This window comes from Chenopodium quinoa, unplaced genomic scaffold (assembly GCF_001683475.1).
Source record: "Chenopodium quinoa cultivar QQ74 unplaced genomic scaffold, ASM168347v1, whole genome shotgun sequence".
In the NCBI taxonomy this organism is placed as follows: Eukaryota; Viridiplantae; Streptophyta; class Magnoliopsida; order Caryophyllales; family Amaranthaceae; genus Chenopodium; species Chenopodium quinoa.
This window is the reverse complement of record NW_018743574.1, coordinates 8,542,576-8,564,501: the sequence shown is the minus strand read 5'-3', so window position 1 is coordinate 8,564,501 and position 21,926 is coordinate 8,542,576. Positions and strand designations below refer to the sequence as shown.

Here is a 21,926-nt window from a genome sequence, read left to right as displayed (position 1 = left end):
TACTCTGCTATTACGGTACCCTTATCTCTAGTCTTCTACCTTTATAACAGAGCAAACCATTTAAGTCATACTGAGAGAAAGGGCTGTACAGTTTACAGCACCATGGTTAGCTTAACTAAGAATGCTCCATGCTTCCAATTTTTTAATTTAAATTTGATTATTTTAAATTTTACTTCTTTTATTCAGGGATTAATATTTGTTAGATTTGTCTCAACATATAGTTTCATAGTACAAATATAAACTTTTTATATGTAGTAATTTTTTTTATGATAAAAGATATATGCAGCCCTAAGAGCTATATATAAGAAGCTAAAAATGGAAAGAATTGACAATTAATAAACATTTATTGCATCGACTTACTCGTGAATTGTCGATAACTTTCCAAATTAATACTAAAAAAGTAAGTATATTAAGTGCTAAGGGTTGCATATGACATTACCTTTTTTTATTTTGCGAATTAAAGATTTTTCCCAAGATTTAAATAGTAAAAAATATGTCTATGAAAATATGTACTCCATAATATATTATGAGATGGAGGGTATACATTATTCACGAGTAAGATAAGTGTGCAAACATGTAAAAATAAAAAACTTTGGAAGTTTGCATGTAAATGGAAAAAAAATGAAGTCCCAAAATTTAAAATTTATCCTCTTCCTATATTAATTCTTATGCCAAAATCAGTACTCCGAACTTCCAAGGGGCTCAGGAAGATTATAGGAGCGTTGGTTTGATCTCCGCTCTCCACATGACAGGTGGCAGCATCTTAACTCACTGACTAACACTCTCTCTCACTCCTACAGACAAACACACTAACTCACTAGCGCTTTAATTAGCTCTTCACGCAATAATAATGGGTATGGGTTCATTCAAGAATACCTTCCACATTATTATGTAAAATTCAAAGAAAGAGTACTAAAAATGGTGATGACCAGAGGAAATAAAAGAAAATTTGAACAGCAAGAAGCAGCAATAGCAGCAGCTGCTGATGATCAACAACCCACTTTATGCATCACACTTCCTGGTTTCTTTTCAAACCCATCTTCCTCCTACACCCAGGTTCTTCATTTTTCTCTCTTTTTCTTTATTTGGATTATTACATAATTTGTCTTCATAAAGTTGCCATTTTTGTTACTTCATCTGTCATGCTGCCTATAGTTTTTATGTTACAGTAAAAAAAAAAGTGATTTTTTTTTTTTGCATTTTGTTTTTTTTGGGGTCGTTTATGTTTTGTTACTGATTTTCTAGGTTTTTTGTAAACCCATTTCTGAAGATTTATTCTTTCCTTTGTTTTTCTGGAAAGACTTGAGGATTTCTGAAATTTTGAACTTCTGCAATCACTAATCATGGTCCATTATGGCCCAGAGTTGTGATAAAACATTAAATTAAATAATGAAAAAACAAGATGAATACTTTCAATTCTAATCACAATCAGAAGGCTTGAATTTTAATTAGACCTGTACACATTGACTGTGAGTCTGCGACTGTGTTGTTAGAATGGCACAAGGTTGTATCTTAGGCAATTATCAAATGGGTCTAGGCCACACCCATCAATAGAGGAGAGTTTTCCTTTGTCAATCATGAATCTTTTACTCCTAAACTACACTTGTTAAAGCTATCTACCATGCAATCCATAAAAATGTAGTATGTTGAGCAAAACTTGACTAAACTACATAAAGTAAAATGCATGCCTGTTTTTGTGCTGTTCTGCCTAGTCATTTTCCCCTTCACCCTTTTCCAACTTGATCTCCCTTCTTATTCTGATCTTATACTGTAAGCATGCCTTGCAAGTGTCTATTTGCTCCTTGGATGAGAACTTCTGTATATCTGTTTGAGTCAAATGTCATGTTGATTGCAAACTCAGCACACTAGCCATTCAAGAGTCGCTAAGAGGATTGAAACGTGTGAGAAGCTTGCTGACATCGTGTTAAAGGTGTCTACTTCACAAAGTCCAGCCATTACACCTTCTGAATTGACTCCTTGTAGCACTCTGAAATCACAAAGCAAAGCAGTGTCCTCATGTCCAAAAACCACCCCTGAACCCGAGGTTGAGAACCCACCATCACAGGCAAGACTTTATACCTGCCTTGCAATATCCACATTATTTCGGTATCATCAGTTGCCTAATCCTCTCTCTATTCAGATAAGGCCGAGGCGTTATGCTCATTTTTTAATTGTGTAGGTGTTTTAGTACAAACTAATGTTAAATTTGGCCTTCTGTTGTTTAGGATCTCCCTATGGTTAAGGCTTGCTCTCGGGCTACCTCAGGAAGATATCCAGTTCGACGTGTCAGACATGTTCCTTGTAGGCGCAATAAATCAACAGCTGCAATTGGCGCTATCAAAAAAGAAAGTAGTGATGATGGGGTAGCTGATATATTCCGTGCAGGAACTCCACTGTCTCTGAGTCTGCATGATCCTGAATCTCAAGCTCTTTCCACTCAACTTGGAGAAGGATCAGAATGTATCCAATCATTATCTCCTCTTTCTTCTGTCTCCAAAGCTGTCAATGGTAAACCTATGTCCAATGAGCACACACCATTGCAGGAGCCTATTATGCCCCCTATTGAGGAAGGACCGAACAGTCCAAGTGAAGCAGATAGTAATGCAAGGCAAGCAATCTGTCTTAATCTTTCAGACATGGCTGCAATGGATGATGATTGTTCCAGCTTTGATTCTGTTATAAGTGATCCTCTAGTGACAGTTGGTGGTTATAGGGTGAAGGACAATCTGGCGCCCATTCTCAGAGATATACTATCCAAGTATGTCGATATTGCTGCACAATGTGTCAAGAAGTCTGTTATGCACCGCTCTTGGTTGGTTGAGAGTGTATGTGACATAATTGATAAACTGCGAACTGTAGAATTTGTGCATCTCACAGCAATTGAAGTTGACAGTTTTCGGGTCTTTGTTCAAGACATAGAATCAGATAATGTGGATGTTGGGTGGCTTTATCAGCGGCTTGATGAAATCTATGAGGCCAAGAGGCTTCTTAAAGAATCCTCTAAAGTTAAGCAGGCTAAGTGTCACGGTCCGAGTGGTTTGACACCGGATCGTGCGGCGCGCTCTTATCTTTTAGAAACAAGAACGCAAGCCTAGAGTGAGAGAGGTTCGTGGGCACACAGCGTCACGGACCAAAGGTATCTCAATGAGGCAATCGTTAGTAACGAGTGCAGGGTCGGGGTTTGTGACGGCCGATACTTCGAAGCGGGCACAAGCGGAACCGACAAGGATGTAGGCGTCTTTGAGAGTCTCTTGGTTTGGTGGGGAGCTTTAAAACAAGGCAAGCACAATATCTATAAAGGCTTAAATCAACACACAAGTCTTAAAGCAAGGCAACCCGAATAGGAGCTTTTTCATTCATTCAACCATCGCTCCATATAGAGCTTTATATTGTTTACATGGAGAAATACTAGTGAACACTGAAATGACAGTAACACAATAATCTCCTCTAGCGCCTAAACTACTTACACGAATACATTGAAAGTTTAACATAAGCTAAATAAAGACATAAGAAAGCAAAATACATGATGAAAGAGGTTGGATCCTAACATCCTCCCCCACTTAAGCTGTCGACGTCCTCGTCGACTTACAAAATATGACTAAGGAGACTAAAGTTCTTGATCCTTAGGTCTCTGCTGAAGAGGTGTTGCGATGTCTGCTCCTGATGCTGGCTCGGTTGCTGATGTTGCGGCTTGAGTCTTCTTGATCTGGGTGGTAGGGCTTGAGGCGGCTGACGTGAAAGACTGGGTGTATCTTCATCCATGCTGGAGGTTCGACCTTGTACGCATTCTTCCCTATCCGTTTTATGATGCGGATGGGGCCTTCGTATTTTCTAATCAATCTTCGATCTCTTCCTCTCAAAAACTTCAGTTGTTCGGGTAACACTTTCACCATCACCATATCCCCAACATCAAACTCCAACGCTCTTCTGTTTTGATCAGCCCACTTCTTCATTCTCCTAGCTGCTCGCTCCAAGTAGGCCCGAGCAATCTCTGTGTTTTGCTCCCACTCCCTTTTGAATTCTTGAGCTTGAGTACTTCGTCCGGCCTCGGTGTCTGCTACTGTGTGAGGCAAGAGAGGTTGTTGGCCCATGGTCAGCTCGAAAGGGCTCTTGTTTGATGAGGAGCTCTTTTGGGCGTTGAAACAAAGCTGAGCTACATCGAGGAGTCTCACCCAATCCTTCTGATTGGCACTGACGAAGTGGCGCAAATATTCTTTAAGTAACCCATTGAATCTCTCCGTCTGCCCATCTGATTGTTGATGATGACTTGATGACATATTGAGTTCTGACCCCATCATCCGAAACAATGCTTGTGAATCTCGTGTCTCTGTCGCTCACTATACTCTTGGGGAGTCCCCAATACTTCACAACGTGCTTGAAAAATAATGAGGCAGTTTCTTCAGCACCACATGCCTTTTGCATTGGAACGAAGGTAGCATATTTTGAGAATCTATCTACAACCACCATTACTGCGGAGAGCTGGTCCACCTTTGGGAGGCCACTGATGAAGTCCATGGATACACTCTCCCAAGGGCGAGTAGGGATTGGTAACGGTTCCAGGAGCCCACCGGATTTCTGTCGGTCGACCTTGTCTTGTTGACACACCAGACAAGTTCTTGTGTAGTTCATCACGTCCTCTTTCATCCCCGGCCAATAGTATCCTGTGCTCAGTAAGCTGAGTGTCCTTTGCCGGATGACCTGCCCATAGCGTGTCGTGGCATTCCCTCAAGAGCATCTTTCTCAAACCACCTGCTCTAGGGATGAAGAGTTTCTTTCCTTTTGTGTAGACAAGTCCGTCTTCCATCCAGAAACGTCTAGTTTTCCCTTCTTCAATCAGTTTCTTGATGGTTCCTGTCATCGGATCATCTCCTAAGTAAGCTTTGACTTGATCACGCACAGAGGTAGTGACGTTGCTTGAAGTTAAAGGGGCTAATCTTTGTAGGGGTGCCAGGTCTGCTCGCCTGCTCAGCGCATCTGCTACCCTGTTGCTAGCCCCTGTTCTGTATGCAAACTCTACATCGAACTCAGCCAAGGATTCTTGCCATCGAGCCTGTCTTCCCGTCAACTTAGGCTGAGAGAGAAAGTGGGTCGCAGCAGTATTGTCAGTGCGGACGATGAACTTCGAGCCCAACAAGTAATGTCTCCAGCCCCTAAGGCAGTGCACAATAGCTAGGAGTTCCTTTTCTTGTGCTGCGTACTTCCTTTCCGCACTGTTCAACTTTCGACTCTCGAATGCGATGGGGTGGCCATCTTGGAGTAATACTCCTCCCAAGGCAAAATCGGAAGCGTCTGTCTCTACTTCAAAGGGTTTGTTGGGATTAGGGAGAGCGAGAACTGACTCTCTCATTACTGAATCTTTCAATTCCTGAAAAGCTTTTTGCTGTTTCTCTGACCATTCCCAACGACGATCCTTCTGCAAGAGGTCGGTGAGGGGACTGGCTAACTCGGAGTATCCCTTGATAAATCTGCGGTAATAATTTGCCAAGCCTAGAAAGGACCGAAGCTCGGAAGTGTTCCTTGGATCTTTCCAATCCTGAATTGCTTGTATCTTCTTTGGATCCATCCTTATGCGGCCTTTACCTACAAAGTGTCCCAAGAACCCAACTTCTTCTTGGGCGAAAGCACATTTTTCTCGCTTGACGAACAGATGATGTTTTTGCAGCTTCTCAAACACCTTTTTCAAGTGGTCGAGGTGTTCTTCAAAGGTCTTGCTATAAATTACAATGTCATCCAGGTACACCACTACAAACTTGTCGAGAAATTCATGGAACACCTGATTCATCAAGGTGCAGAAGGTTGCCGGGGCATTGGTCAACCCAAACGGCATAACTAGCCACTCGAATGCTCCATATCTCGTTACACATGCGGTCTTCGGTTCATCTCCTTGAGCAATGCGAACCTGGTGGTAGCCAGATTTCAGATCCAACTTCGTGAAGAACACTGCATCCCCTAGTTGATCGAACAAGTCCGCCACCAACGGAATGGGGTAATGATTCCGCACTGTGACCTTGTTGAGGGCTCGGTAGTCTATGCACAATCGGAGGTTCCCATCTTGTTTCTTCTGGAAGAGCACGGGAGCTCCATAAGGAGCTTTCGAGGGGCGGATGAATCCTGACTCTAGTAAGTCTTCCAGTTGCTTTCTAAGTTCCGCTAGCTCGGGAGGGGCCATACGGTAAGGGCCTCGAACCAGGAACAAGTTCAATCTCGTGATCCACAGCCCTTCTAGGAGGAAGCACCTTTGGGAGCTCTTTGGGGAGGAGGTCCTCAAATTCCGTGAGAAGCTTATCTAAAGCTGCGGGGATTTCATGAGGGGCTTCATCTTCTTTCACTGATAGAGTAGCAAGGAATGTGGGTTCGTTCCTTTTCAACCCCTTTTTTAGTTGCATTGCCGAAAGGAGGGGGCCTTTAGACCCTTTTCTCATCTTGCAAGTCTTGAGGAGGCGAGGCTGTTGTCCAGCTACTAATACTGACCCCAGGTGGGGCATCGGGACAGCTTTACTTTCACGTAGGAAGTCCATACCGAGTACAAGGTTAAAGTCATCCATGGTGGCTATAGTGAAATCCAGGTTTCCGCTCCAGTCCCCCAGCTTTGTTGGGATGTTCCTTGCAACCCCATGAACTGGCTTGGCGGCTGAGTTAACAGCTTTCATACTACCCCCTTCTTGAATCAGCTTCAGCCCCAATCTTCGAGCTTCTCCTTGGGATATGAAGTTATGGGTGGCCCCGGTGTCAATCATCGCATTGCCCCTCCTCCCATTCACCAACACTTCTACATACATCAACTCAGTGTTTTTGGACCTCTCCTCGGGCTCTTCCTTTCCCATGGCGTATAACATGTGCACCGCCCCCATTGAGGGCTCTTCCTCATCGGGTTCTACCTCGCATGCTTCTTCGGTCTGTTTTGACTCCACCGTCATCGCCGATTACTTCTTTTGGAGACTATCGATTTCTCCCTTATGACGGCATTCGAACCATTTGTGAGGGCCCCGACAGAGGATGCATGTTAGGGGTCTGTTCCCCGTTGAGAAGGTTGATGTGCTTCCCTTACTTGATGAAGAGGAAGCTCCACTCCTTCTAGAGTTGTCCCCCACAATCTTGTTGTACCTACTCCCAACATTGTTTGAGCTAACTTGGAGGCGGGGTGTTGGCTTCTAGGAGTGCTTGTTGCTTGTCCATTGTTCCCCTTCTTCTGATTAGGGCCCTTATCGGGTGAGTAATCCATTAACTTCTCAGCTGCTGCTATAGCATCAGCTAGAGTGTCTATCTTTTGGCGCCAAATCTCACGTTGCGCCCAATCCTTCAAACCTCGCACAAAGTTGAACAACCGATCCTTCTCTGACATATCTTGGATCTCTAACATGCACGCACAATATTCCTTCACATATTCTAGAATGGTAGTCTTGTGGTGTAGGGTGGTTAACTTTGTGCGAGCCACGAACTCGGTGTTATCCGCGCAGAACTGGTTCTTGATCTCTTTCTTGAGATCCTCCCAACTATCAAGCGTGATTCGTTTTGCTTGAATGTCGGCATATTTGGTGCGCCACCACAACTTCGCGTCCTCCACTAAATACATGGTGACAATATCCACCTTGAAGGGATCCTCTATTTGACAAATCCGGAAGTATTATTCCATGTCAAAGATGAAGTTGTCGAATTGCTTCGAATCTCTTGCCCCATCAAAGGTTTGGGGCTTGGGCGGCTTTATCTTTGCACCCCCACTGCCCCCAAAGCCTTGAGGAGCATGCATAGTGGCATACTTGTCGAGTGCCTCATCAGCTAGTGCCTGGACACAATTCAGTTGCTCCAACAGTCCATCTACTGTGGAACGTAGAATGCTGATTTCATTATCCTGCTTGATCACAATATCTTCGAGCTTGGGCACCCTTTCTTCTAGGAAGGCCCATTGTTCGGACTTGCCCTCAAGCCAGGCCAGCCGTTGTTCGAAGGTGTATTCGAGATTATCTTCCATCACTGGCGTGCTACTTGAACACGAGTTTAGGCAACGATGCAACGTTGGCTCTGATACCAACTGTCACGGTCCGAGTGGTTTGACACCGGATTGTGCGGCGCGCTCTTATCTTTTAGAAACAAGAACGCAAGCCTAGAGTGAGAGAGGTTCGTGGGCACACAGCGACACGGACCAAAGGTATCTCAATGAGGCAATCGTTAGTAACGAGTGCAGGGTCGGGGTTTGTGACGGCCGATACTTCGAAGCGGGCACAAGCGGAACCGACAAGGATGTAGGCGTCTTTGAGAGTCTCTTGGTTTGGTGGGGAGTTTTAAAACAAGGCAAGCACAATATCTATAAAGGCTTAAATCAACACACAAGTCTTAAAGCAAGGCAACCCGAATAGGAGCTTTTTCATTCATTCAACCATCGCTCCATATAGAGCTTTATATTGTTTACATGGAGAAATACTAGTGAACACTGAAATGACAGTAACACAATAATCTCCTCTAGCGCCTAAACTACTTACACGAATACATTGAAAGTTTAACATAAGCTAAATAAAGACATAAGAAAGCAAAATACATGATGAAAGAGGTTGGATCCTAACACTAAGAGCCAGAATCATCATTTAACTAAGAGGAAGGAGGAAGAGATCAAAGCCTATAAGAGAGAAATCAAAGAGTATGAAGAAGAAATATTCAAACGTCAAGAGAAGATTGCTTCTGCAAATGAAGAGCTTAAAGTGAGGATGGCAGAGGGAAAGGATTTGGATGATATACTCTCGTACACTAAGGCACAAGTGAAAAGGTTTCACTATGGGTCAATGATTGGTGGCTTAATTTAACATAGCTTTCTACCTCTGAAACAAGTTCACATTGCTACTCGAGACCTGTTATTGGCGCATCAGGTTATCTTTACATGCCTTTCACCTTTAAACTTAATCTTCTTATTAGAATGGTATGTGTATATCTGTATGACTTGTTGACTTCCATCTTTGTGTTATTTTTCTGCTAAGTTTGGGGTGCCTGAGATACATCATGCTAGTGCTTTTATGACTTTGAGGCCTTTCTGTGAATTGTCTTTCAGGAATGTTCAGACTATGAATTAGTAATTTCAACTCTTGATGCTTCATATTTGTTGTCTCTTTGCTATTTGTGTCAGTTGAGGTGAACATGAACCCAATTCATCTTTTGACTCCAGTGGTTTTTTTAAAATCTACTAGTAGGTTTATATCATTGATCCTTATAAAACCATTCTCAGATTTTATCCATCAGTGAGAAGATTTTGAGACTTGAATGATTTAGGTGTCCCAGTCCAATAGTTGCAAACTTGCTGATTTCTTGCCCTTTTTTTTTCCTCCTAAGGGAGAAGAATGTAATTGAGGAGGATGCTACAAATACCCTCAGAACAATTTATTTAATTGCAAAAGAAGATACAAAAGTTGCTGTCAAACAATGAGGGCACACTAGTCACAAAAACATACATACTGCTATCTCACAAACACTTTTCACATTTTCCCAATGATTTCAACCCTTAAAAAATAACATAAGATAAATACTTAAATAGCCCCCCTTGCCTTCCAAAAAAATACTGGAATTCACACACATACATGAATTATGCCAAACTTTAGTGATTGACTCTTCTGCAGATTCTTCTGATTTCACCCCTTGAGCCAGTCAATGGAGCAATGTTTCCCATCTTAACCATGGACTGAGCAAAATGCTGGAAGAAAAACTCATTGTTCTCAGCATATTGCTTCACTAGTTTCATAGAATCTTGGTTTTTGGTAAGAAGAATTTGATCAGAACTTAGTAGGCCCTTGTAAGCCAGTAAGTTTTTGTAGTAGCTGTTGTCAAACTTGAAAGGGGTTACATAGTCTAATTTAAACAAGTTCTGATCACCACCAGACTGTGGGCAACGGGTGCGCAACTCGGCTGCATATGCTTGGTTCAGAGTGTTGTCAGGTTGCCCATTTCCACTCTGGTTGTATAGCCTTTGCCTGAAGCTAGTACACCTTGCATCCCCAATTGTGTGACTCCCTGAAAAAGATTAATCCTCTTCAGTCTCTAACATTTAGTGCTGAAATAATGACATATACGAAGTACAAGATTGGCTTAGTGATACTTTTTATTTTCCTAATCATTTTTTCCCTTTTGAAATGTTGGAAAGATGGGCCTAGAACGGACAGGGAAGGTAATAAAAAACTTATGCTAAATTATAAGACTTGAACCCCTAACCTCAAGGTTCGGAAATGAAGAACACATTACTGCTCTGTTTTCTGTTTCCATATGACCTTATCCCCATTACATGTTCGTACACAGACAACTAACTATGAAACCATATCATTTTATAAATATTCTTTAATTTCTATCCTGCCACTAGCCCCATTCAAATTATTTTTTGGTAAAGTTATTGATGGGCATTTTGGTCAATTAGCTTCTTGTTCACCATAAAATAGTTGAGGAATTTAGACTTTTCTCTGTACACAACACTTTGTATTGGCTTGGCTTTTACACTTTTATGTACAATAATATGAGCATTCTAAGCCCCTCAAAGGACAATCATTTCTCTATTAGCACCACAGTTCATTATAGGATTACTTTTCTAAAAGGAGGAATCTCTTTTTCTTAGGCAAGATTAGAATTTGATTTCATATCAATGTCCCTTTTTTTTTTAGTTCCAGACAGAGCTAATCAAAGGGCTAGAAAAAAAAGTGATCAGCATACCTGAGAGCGCGACAAGGTCGACTAGATCAAGTCCCTTAAGCTTGAACTTGGTAAGAATGGTTTGAAAAGTGTTGTTAGGAGCTGGAATGTTGTAGTTTGAACCACTTAAACTAGCATCTAGAGAATCCCTTCTTCCTAGTGGTACTTCCCAGTTTGGTCCTCCAGCCTGCACCATACATGAACCACTGTTAACCATAATGATTTACATAATAACATGTTTGTAGTAGTATGATATAATAACCTTAAGATTTACATGCCAAACTTACAAGAAGAGTAGCGTCTCTGGCTGTTATAGCCAAGATATCAGCACAGGACACAGTCTCAGGGCATGCTTTCTCCACAGCTGCCTTGATCTCATCAATGACCTCGAATCCTCGGGCTGAGTTACGGTTTGGGTTCGACCTCTTCTCACTTATTATGCTACCACTGCTGTCCAGCAGCACACCACCATCACAACCCTGCAGTAATCATCAGTATAAACCCATTAAAGTACGAAAAAATAAGAACATTATCTGAAATAAGCATATGTAGTAATATTATCATTCATTTCAAGTAAAGACCTTGACAAAACAGTCATGGAAATGGAGCCTAAGCAGAGAGGCTGCCATCCTTGGTTCTTTAGCGACCGCCTTTGCGACTACAGACCAAACAATGTCTTCAACTTTGGGACATGAGTGATCATAGAATTGTGGGTAGAGAGAACCCCCTTGGCTTTTCTCACAGAAACATGAAGGAACTATGGCTAAGAGAGACAGAAGAATGAGATAGTTAAGAGACTTAGCCATTTTTGAGAAAAGAATAATGCTTTTGCTTAGATTAGAGGATGTGTTGTACGTTGTTATTTATAGCAGGAGAGTTCTTGTTCTTTGAAGTAAATGAATAGAGTACAAGAACTAGCGAGATAAGAGGTACAAAAATAAAATAGTGGAGTTGTTAACAAGTCATGTTATTTATTGCATTAGTTTTCATATCATAGAATTAAAAAAGAACCATGCAATGTAAAGCAAAGGACACCAAGGTCTTGGGTGGGTCATATAAGACATATTATTAGGTGATTTTGTCACCTCACTATTTAACGGTATTGGGGGAGGGAGGGTGGTTTGAAATGTAGGTCAAGTCTTTCAGAATGTGAATAAATTGTCAAATTTGATACTTCTTCTATTTATTTTTAACTGCGACTTTTACATTATTATCTATCTGTTAAATTTTGATAATCTTTGATTATTTATACTCAAGTAAAAGTCCAGTTATCTGAAATTGATCTTGTTATTTGTCATAATATATACTTTGTAGTATCAACTTTGTGCAAATTTTAACTCATTGTTAAGTAAAATTTTTATTGGTTGATTTAAGCAACATATAGCATATCATTAATTAACCACCTCTTTAATTTCTAGTTTGTAAGATAAATATGTAATTATCATTCTCCACTGGTTAGGTTTTCAAGCCATATTTAAGCAGCATTCTTTATACATAAGGCATTGATGCAAAAAGAATTGATCTTAGCTAATTTCATTCCAAATTAATTTATTAAAATTAAAATTTTGCACTTTACACAATTCTTCTAGCTGGATAGCTTTACTTCAAATCAAAACTTCATATTAATATTAGTGAATGGACACCTATTTGAGAATAGAAGTAGCACTATTACATGTTTCATATTTGTATATACATAAAAAAGATCACATTATTCTTTTGTATATGGATAGCTTTTGATCATTTACAAATAAATTGAGCCATCTGATTTGACCATAGAGAATACTTAGATAATAAGAACAACCTAAAAGATACAAAAAAATATTAGATCCTCTAAGTTATATTACATGCATAAATCAATTATTTTATGTATATATTATATACTATTTGCAAAGTGCGCTGCCCTAATCAGGAAAAAGATCCGAGTTGCATTAACAAATGGTTTAATTAATTAAATTATATTAATAATTTGATGACTTTTGCACTATTTATATGCATGTATCATTTTAATTGTACTCGTAATAGTTTATTGACCTAAGATGTTTTATAGATTTACTTAATGTAAAAATAAATAAAAAAATTTATACATTAATCAATGTGCTAGTCAAACTGTTACATTAAATGGAAAGGGAGGGATTACATAAAAAGACCTTGCCTTGCACTGTAGGATCACGAGGTTTATTTCATGCTTTACTTTATATCCTTCTCTAATCCTAACTAACCAATTAGGTTGTGCACGTTTTTTCGAGTAGCAGTAATTAACGCCTATAAAAAATGTCCTAATCGAAAGGGTTATCAATTGTCGGTGTGGCCTAACCTTGCTTTACAGCAGTCTAAGATGAATAAAAACAAGCTAATTTAAGCAGATCATAGGAGAGAATTTCTTTAGTAATAATCATTAAGAGGGACTCTTTGAATTGGAATCCAGCATGTAATTAAGGTTCAATAATTAACTATTGCTTTAATCATAGCTTTGTTTCGAGACTCGTATACAAGGAGAGAGAATTTTAGCTTTTTCATACTTAAAAGAGTTCTACTTGCTTAGCTAAAGAGTAAAGACTAAAGACCCACCTTTATAGAATGAGGAATCCCACTTTAGTATAACAAGTTTTTGTTGCCATTAATTATTGAATTGACGTCTTTCTTATAGTTTTTCTTATACTAACATCATCATGTCATGGTAACTTACTCTTTTCATCCGAAATTATACTTACTTGTTACCAAGTATATAATTGAGCATGTCAATACCAAGTTTATGAATGATTATTCAATTCTTATTATTACAAAAGGGTAGTTAATTAATGAGAGTAGTAGTTGGTCTTAGATGATGAGTAAAAAGATGATTGGTTGAATGGCCTATAATTTTCAACTGCTACCAGCTGACTAAGATAGTGTTGTTAAATAAAACTGAATCATATTAATTGGCATATATATGCACCTCGTTCCTAGGGCATAATTAAGCTCGATTATTTAGTTGGAAAGTTTATAAGCAGCCTAAGATACGACAATAGCTTAGTTACACCATGTTTTTAGCACGCCACTTACATTAACAAAAAAAATAATTAACTCGTTGATCATATAACGGTCAACATAAAAATTTTAGTTTATGTTAATGGATTATTAATCATTTGAAGGGCCAGATAGTGAGATATCATCACAAAATATGATGGTCGATGATTTACAAATGAAAATTTATGGCATAACCACAAAGTTTTGACATAAAATTTCACTGAAGGGGGCTCTCTGGATTTTGGAAGTACTTAAGAAATTTTGTTTCTTAAGTCCTAATCCGGAGGGAGTTTGACATTGCAACTTGGGTAGAGCCTTCTCCCTAAATGGAAAAATGGGGAAAAAAAAAATTAAGTGAAAAGTAATGCAAATTCGCCCAATGCTGTGTACACAATGACACATAGCATGCGGCATAATATATTGTTATTGTTAGTTGCACAATATCATCAATTACACTTGTATAGATATGGTATGGTAGTTGGTAAATCGTTATTTTAAGAGTGAAAAGAAGAGAAGCCAAACCAATATTTCCTCCTAATTCTGCTTAAGATTATCTTATTTGTGGGTCTAATTAAGCAAGGTACAGTTTTAGCCTTAAGATTATCTAAATTTTTATAGATTGATCCTTTGGATTGTAGATTACCTTCCTTGCACCCAAGAAAAGATAGAAGTAGAAATAGACTACTCTAATTAAGCAAGGTACAGTTTTAGGCGGAACTTTAGTGTAATCTTTAATAATGTTGTTCCTTTATTCCCCAATATAATCCATATATTATACGAGAAGTAAAGGATATGTTTAGAAATCCAATCATTATTTACCTGGTAATAGTATGTGACTATTATTTTTGAACAGAAGGAGTACATACATAAGTCAATTAGCTAGACACTCTTCACGTCACATTAAAATGGTGTGTTTTGGAGGAGTTAAGTATTGCCGATGGTGTTATTCATGTTAAAGATATCGTTTCATTAATGCCTTTGTTGTAGTCTAATACGAACAATGTTTTGTTTCGCCATGAAATTTGATCAAACTTAGCCTTTATAACTAACTTCTTCCTTGGCCTAAAATTTTCGAGTAAGAAGGAATGAACATAAATACAAGAACATATTAGTGACAATGTGTCATGCATGAACTTTGATAAACAAACAAATGAAACAATTAAGATGAAGTAATAAAGTAAGAAACAAATCAATTTATTTCACTTGGAAAGACTGATATACAAATTTCTTTTGAAGCTTGCCACAGGCGGCGATCATTCTGCTTCATACATACATGTTATGAATTTCCTTGTACAGGTAAAAAGAACAGAATAAATTACATAAATTTTCAACTTAAATAACAATACAGAAAAAAACCAATAAAAATAAAAATACAGAGGACTTTGTCCTGTTTAAAATTCTTAGTAGGAATTAATCCTTCTGCAATTCTGCCTGATCTCTCCTTTAGGTCCTGTCAATGGAGAAATGTTACCCATTTTAACCATGGATTTTGCAAAATGATTAAAGAAAAGCTCCATGTTCTCAGCATATTGCTTGACTAATTTCATTGACTTTTTATTCTTGGTCAACAAAACTTGGTCAGAATTCAACAGTCCCTTGTTAGCCAATATGTTCCTGTAGTAGCTGTTGTCAAAGCTGAAGGGTGATACATGGTCTAAGAAGAATAGGTTTTGGTCACCACCGGATCGTGGGCATTGGTTGCGCAACTGCGAAGCATATACCCGGTCTAGTGTAACATCAGGTTGCCCATTTCGATTCTGGTTGTACAGCCTTTGCCTGAAGCTAACACACCTTGCATTACCTATTGTGTGAGCACCTGTACACCAAAACTCTTTTTTGTTAATTTCAATTTACATAAGAAAAATAAAATGCAATTAATAACGCAATCTTATCATACACCTATATAGTCAGTAAAACTAAAAGAACCATAGAGGAAAATATGAATCATGAGCAGATACTTAGCCTTAAAGTTAAGCATGCAGTCACATTCCCTTAATTAAAAAATTGGTAAAATTTCGTGAGAAAAAAGATTTACTTTATTACATAAAAAAAAAAAAAACTCAAGAATGTTGGTAATATAAGTATTCTTTAAAGTAAAAAAAAAAAAAGTTTCTGGATCCACACTGATATGTAAATGCTTCAGAACAAACCTGAGAGAGCAACAAGATCGACTAGTTTGAGGCCTTGGCGTTTAAACTTGGTAAGAATGGTGTTAAATGTGTTGTTAGGAGCAGGAATTTCGTTGTTAGATCCCTGCAAACTTGCTCCTCTAGCATCCCTTCTTCCCAAGGGCACTTCCCAATTTGGTCCACCAGCCTGCAATTATTGCTTAATAAATTAATAACATTATCAATTTTTTTTATGCTATATTAATTAAGTTTCAGAATGGAGTATATATATGTATGTTGTATCTTTATATATTGTTTTCCAACTGCATTCCATATATAAGGCCCATAATGTCATAAGTGAATAGCTACTATAATACAGCAGAAAAGTATTAAGGCTTAATTGCTCACAATGACAGTTGCATCTCTAGCAGTTATAGCAAGGATATCAGCACATGAGACAGTATGGGGACATGCTCTCTCCACTGCGGCTTTGATCTCATCGATGACCTCAAACCCTCGAATCGACTTCTTATTAGGCTTTGATCCCTTCTCTGAGACTATGCTTCCACTGGTGTCTAACAGTACTGATCCATCACATCCCTGAAAATTTAATTGCACCGATGTGTAAATATTGATTGGTTTTGACCAAATATGCAACAACATGAACATTATGGATATGATGTAAGTACCTTAACAAAGCAATCGTGGAAATGGAGCCTCAGCAAGGAAGCAGCCATACGACGTTCCCTAGCAACCGCCTGGGCAACAACAGACTTAACAATCTGTTGGACTTGGGGGCACGAGTGATCGTAGTACTGAGGGTAAAGATAACCACCTTGTTGGGTTTTGGAAGAAAAGCATAGAGGAACAACTGCAAGTGCTAGGAGAGCAAGAACAACACAGTAGCTCATGGACTTAGCCATCTAAATTAAATGTTTTAGAAGCTTATATTACTACTAGAAATTGAGTTATTGGAATGTTTTCTGTTATGATATGATGACATAAGTTTAAAAGGGTATATATAGTAACGATGTTTTGCAAGGTCAAAGAAAAAGACAGGAGACAAAATGAAGGTGGAGTAGGTCAACTACGATTATTCGCATTAACATGCATGATTTGCAAATTGCTCAATTAATTGCATGTTAGTAGCAGAAATTTGTTAGTGGTTCAAAGGAGTAAGTACAGTATCATGCAAATGATTATAGAACAGCTCTTATCTTGGCTCAATAGGAACACCTTAGGAAAACAGAACTTTCCATATTTTGCTTAATTACCACGTATAATTTATACCCCAACACATTTAATTTAATTTATATCACCTATATATTATGGGTTCTTGAGGAAAACTACAAAATCTTTAGTGGGTTAGTAGCACAAAGCAAAATATATAATTCAATTAGTGCAAATTACTAACACATTGCAAATTAATCAAAGCACTCCACTTTTCCATATAAATTGCTTTTTGTGGGAAGATGGATTTGAAGTGAGAAGAGAGAAAGGATGATTCAGTAAGTTGATTGCATGTGTTGATGGTTAGCTAGCTTAGTTGGTTAAAATCTTATGATGTATTGGCATTGATGGCTAATTGTGGTCGAATAATTCCTTTCCTTTAAGAGTTCAATTCCCCGGTAATGTTTATTTTGGGATGTCGTTTCTTTCTTCACGTTTATCAACTCGGTAACAATTAGTATTATTAATTAACAATAAGGATTATAAAAAAGAAATAATCAATTTTTTTTTTTGAGGTATATACACTGATTTGAGATGAATTTGATAAGATTACTTAATTATATTATTTATTATGTATAAATCACAAATACAGAGTAAATGGTTTGATAAAGTGTGTGATAGTAGTCATCAAATAAGTCAAAGTTTCTTTTCAAATTTTTTTTATAACTAAAACTAATTCATATATTAAAGGTTATATGATACTTCCTCCGTTTTTAAATACTTGCTCCATTTATCCATGTGCGGAGTTTTAGGAGAAATTGGAGAAAGTAATAAAATATGGAGGTAGTGGGTTAGTTGAGAAAATAAAAAATGTAAAAAACAAAAATAGTGGAAGAATAGGAGGAGAGAGAGTATTAGGTTGAGTCCACTAAGTGTGAAAATTGAATTTAATATTGTAAAAGCTTTCTAAAAAAAGAAATGGAACAAATATTTAAAAACGACCGGAAAAGAAAAGTAGAATAAGTATTTAAAAACGGAGGGAGTATATACTTATTAAAAACAAGATTTTATAAATAACTAAAGAGTGTTTATTGTATTGTCTAGTATTCCTAATTGTAAATTTGCACTTTTTTCCAAAACCAAAAGAAATAAATTATTAGGACTAGTATGAAGATTTAAAAACGACCGGAAAAAGAAAGTGGAGCAAGTATTTAAAAATGGAGGGAGTATATACTTATTAAAAACTAGATTTTATAAATAACTAAAGAGGGTTTATTGTATTGTCTAGTATTACTAATTGTAAATTTGCACTTTTTTCCAAAACCAAAAGAAATAAATTATTAGGACAAGTATGAAGCACAAATACTACCTCCGTTCTTTTTTACTTAACCAGCTTTATTTATCACACTTGTTAGAGCTGCCAATTCGGGTAAATTGATCATTTAAAGGCAAATTGGATGGTTCCACCCATCCAATTGGCTTCCTAAGGGTTTTAGGGATCATGGTAAACATTTTGGAAATTTTATTCCAGGGAGAAAAAAAATCAAAAAAATTCCAAAATTAAAGTCTTGAAATTTTTGGATTACATCTCTGGGTCATATAATGTCGTTTGGAACCATATATGATCATCATATGTTTTCATAAATGTTGTAAGCTTGAGTTTATGAAATCGGTGCAAGTTGTAAACCGGTAGATAGGCCATTTAAAGGAAAATTGGATGGTTCTTCCCACACAATTGGACTCCCAGAGGGTATTAGGGATCATAGTAAACATTTCATCAATTTTTATTTACGGGCGAAAAAGAGTCAAATAATTCAAAATTTGAAGTCTAATAATATTCACGCTTTATGAGAAATTTTGGAGTCTTCGAGGCCCGGTGTCTAAAATTATCGAAATTTTAGGGAATACATTTTGGGGTCATATAATGTCGTTTGGAACCATATGTGATCATTATTTGTTGTCATAAATGTTCGTTGTAGACTTGAGTTAATGAAATCGGTCAAGTTGTAAACCGGTAAATTGGTCGTTTACAGGTAAATTGGATGGTTCCACCCACCCAATTGGACCCCCATAGGGTATTAGGGACCATGGGAAACATTTCGGCAATTTTGAATTTTGGGCGAAAAATAGTCTAAAGGTTCCTAAATTGAAGGAATATCCACGCTTTTTAAGAAATTTCGAAGGTTTCGGGGCCAGGTGTCGAAAAGAAATGAGATTTTCGAGGATACATCTCGGGGTTATATAATGACGTTTAAAACTATAAATGTCCATCATATGTTGTCATAAATGTTTGTGGTAAGCTCGAGTAAATGAAATAAAAGCAAGTTGTAAACCGATAAATTGGCCGTTTAAATACAAATTGGATGGTTCGACCCACCTAATTGGACTACCAGAGGGTCTTAGGAATCATGGTAAACATTTCGGCAATATTTATTTTCGGGCGAAAAAAAATTAAAAAATTTAGAAATTGAAGGCTAGTATCCACGCTTTTGGAGAAAATTAGGAGGTTTCAAGGCCCGGTGTCGAAAATCCTTGAGATTTTAGGGGATACATCTCGGGGTCATATAATTCCGTTTGGAACCAGATATGATCATTATATATTGTTGTAAATGTTCGTGCTAGGCTTGAGTTAATGAAATCGGTGCAAGTTGTAAAGTAGTAAATTTGCCGTTTAAAGGCAAATTGTATGGTTCCACCCATCAAATTGGACTCCCGTTGGATATTAAAGACCATAGTAAACATTTTGACAATTTTTATTTGCGGACAAAAAAAAGTCAAATAATTCAAAATTGAAGAATAATATCCACGCTTTTTGATAAATTTTAGAGGTTTCGGGGCCCGGTGTCGAAAAGTTTTGAAATTCTATGGGATACATCTCGGGGTCATATGAATCCGTAAGGAACCATATATGATCATTATTTGTTGTCACAAATTTTCGTGGTTGGCTCGAATTAATGAAATCGATGCAAGTTGTAAAGCGGTAAATAAGTCGTTTAAAGACAAATTTGATGGTTTCACCCACCCAATTGGACTCCCATAGGGTATTAGGGACCTTGGTAAACATTTCGCCAATTTTTATTTTCGGGCGAAAAAAGTCAAAAAATTCCAAAATTGAAGGCTAATATCCACGCTTTTTGAGAAATTTTAAAGGTTTCGGAGCCTGGTATCGAAAAGTCTGGAAATTATAAGGGATACATCTCGGGGTTATATAATGTCTTTTGGAACCATATATGATCATTATTTGTTGTCATAAATGTTCGTGATTGGCTTGAATTAATGAAATCGTTGTAAGTTGTAAACCGGAAAATTGGCTATTTAATGGAAAATTGAATGGTTCCACCCACCCAATCGGACTCCCGGAGGGTATTTGGGACCATGTAAACATTTCGGCAATTTTTATATTCGGGCGAAAAAAAGTCGAAAAATTCCAAAGTTGAAGGCTAATATCCACGCTTTTTGAGAAATTTTGACGATTCAGGGCCCGGTTTCGAAAAGACTTGAAATTCTATGGGATACTTCTCGGGTTATATAATGCCGTTTGGAACCATATATGATCATTATTTGTGGTCATAAATGTTCGTGGTTGGCTTGAATTAATGAAATCGGTGTACGATGTAAACCGGTAAATTGGCCGTTTAATGACAAACTGAATTGTTCCACCCACCCAATCGGACTCCCGGAGGGTATTTGGGACCATGGTAAACATTTTGGCAACTTTTATTTCCGGGCTAGAAAAATGTCTAAAAATTCCAAAATTGAAGGCTAATATCCACATTTTTTAAGAAATTTTGACGTTTCTGGGCCTGGTGTCGAAAAGACTTGAAATTCTATGGGATACATCTCGGGGTCATATAATGCCGTTTGGAACCATATATGATCATTATTTGTTGTCATAATGTTCGTGGATGCTTGAATTAATGAAATCGGTGTAAGTTGTAAACCGGTAAATTGGCCGTTTAATGGAAAATCGAATGGTTCCACCCACCCAATCGGACTCCCGGAGGGTATTTGGAACCATGGTAAACATTTCGGCAATTTTTAATTCCGGGCTAAAAAAAGCCAAAAAATTTCAATATTGAAGGCTAATATCCACGCTTTTTGAGAAATTTTGACGTTTCAGGGACCGATGTCGAAAAGACTTAAAATTATATGGAATACATATTCGGGTCATACAATGCCGTTTGGAACCATATAAGTTCATTATTTGTTGTCATACATGTTCGTGGTTTGAAATCGGTGTAAGATGTAAACCGGTAAATTGGCTGTTTAATGTCAAATTGAATAGTTCCACCCAACCAATCGGACTCTCGGAGGGTATTTGGGATCATGGTAAACATTTCGACAATTTTTATATCCGGGCGAAAAAAAGTCTAAAAATTCCAAAATTGAAGGTTAATATTTACGCTTTTTAAGAAATTTTGACGTTTCGAAGCCCGGTGTCGAAAAGACTTGAAATTCTATGGGATACATCTTGGGGTCATACAATGCCGTTTGGAATCATATATGATCATTATTTGTTGTCAAACATGTTCGTGGGTGGCTTGAATTAATGAAATCGGTGTAAGTTGTAAACCGGTAAATTAGCCGTTTAATGGCAAATTGAATGGTTCCACCCACCCATCAGACTCTCGGAGGGTATTTTCGACCTTGGTAAACATTTCGGCATTTTTTATTTCCGGGCTAAAAAAAGTGTAAAAATTCCAAAATTGAAGGTTAATATCCACGCTTTTGGAGAAATTTTAATGTTTCAGGGCGCGGTGTCGAAAAGTCTTGAAATTCTAAAATATACATCTTGAGGTCGTACAATGCCGTTTGGAACCATATATGATCACTATTCGTTGTCATAAATGTTCGTGATTGAATTGAATTAATGAAATCGGTGTAAGTTATAAATTGGTAAATTGGTCGTTTAATGGCAAATTGAATGGTTTCACCCACCCAATCGGACTCCCGGAGGGTATTTGGGACCTTGGTAAACATATCGAC

General features: G+C 37.9%; 2 protein-coding genes across 2 annotated transcripts; both read right to left on the bottom strand.

Annotated features, from left to right (window-relative positions):
- Nucleotides 1-9,326: 9,326 nt before the first annotated feature.
- On the bottom strand, nt 9,327-11,577 carry LOC110682546 (peroxidase 72-like). The gene is made up of 4 exons (XM_021858898.1): nt 11,238-11,577; nt 10,944-11,135; nt 10,678-10,843; nt 9,327-9,990 (listed from the first exon to the last, which is right to left on the bottom strand). Exons 1-4 carry the CDS (start codon nt 11,460-11,462, stop codon nt 9,578-9,580), a joined length of 996 nt encoding a protein of 331 aa, XP_021714590.1. The 5' UTR covers nt 11,463-11,577; the 3' UTR covers nt 9,327-9,577.
- Nucleotides 11,578-14,835: 3,258 nt separating this feature from the next.
- On the bottom strand, nt 14,836-16,773 carry LOC110682543 (peroxidase 72-like). Its single transcript, XM_021858894.1, has 4 exons — nt 16,460-16,773; nt 16,179-16,370; nt 15,813-15,978; nt 14,836-15,478 (listed from the first exon to the last, which is right to left on the bottom strand). Exons 1-4 carry the CDS (start codon nt 16,691-16,693, stop codon nt 15,063-15,065), a joined length of 1,008 nt encoding a protein of 335 aa, XP_021714586.1. The 5' UTR covers nt 16,694-16,773; the 3' UTR covers nt 14,836-15,062.
- Nucleotides 16,774-21,926: the final 5,153 nt, after the last annotated feature.

Bases quoted from the DNA above. Each gene is read 5' to 3' on its own strand.
- LOC110682546 (XM_021858898.1), bottom strand. From the start codon at position 11,462: ATGGCTAAGTCTCTTAACTATCTCATTCTTCTGTCTCTCTTAGCCATA. The intron at 11,136-11,237 runs GTCTTTACTTGA...TGATTACTGCAG, and splicing joins TCCATGACTGTTTTGTCAAG to GGTTGTGATGGTGGTGTGCT. The intron at 10,844-10,943 runs GTAAGTTTGGCA...TGTATGGTGCAG, and splicing joins CCAGAGACGCTACTCTTCTT to GCTGGAGGACCAAACTGGGA.
- LOC110682543 (XM_021858894.1), bottom strand. From the start codon at position 16,693: ATGGCTAAGTCCATGAGCTACTGTGTTGTTCTTGCTCTCCTAGCACTT. The intron at 15,979-16,178 runs GTGAGCAATTAA...CAATAATTGCAG, and splicing joins CTAGAGATGCAACTGTCATT to GCTGGTGGACCAAATTGGGA. The intron at 15,479-15,812 runs GTTTGTTCTGAA...TTTGGTGTACAG, and splicing joins CGATCTTGTTGCTCTCTCAG to GTGCTCACACAATAGGTAAT.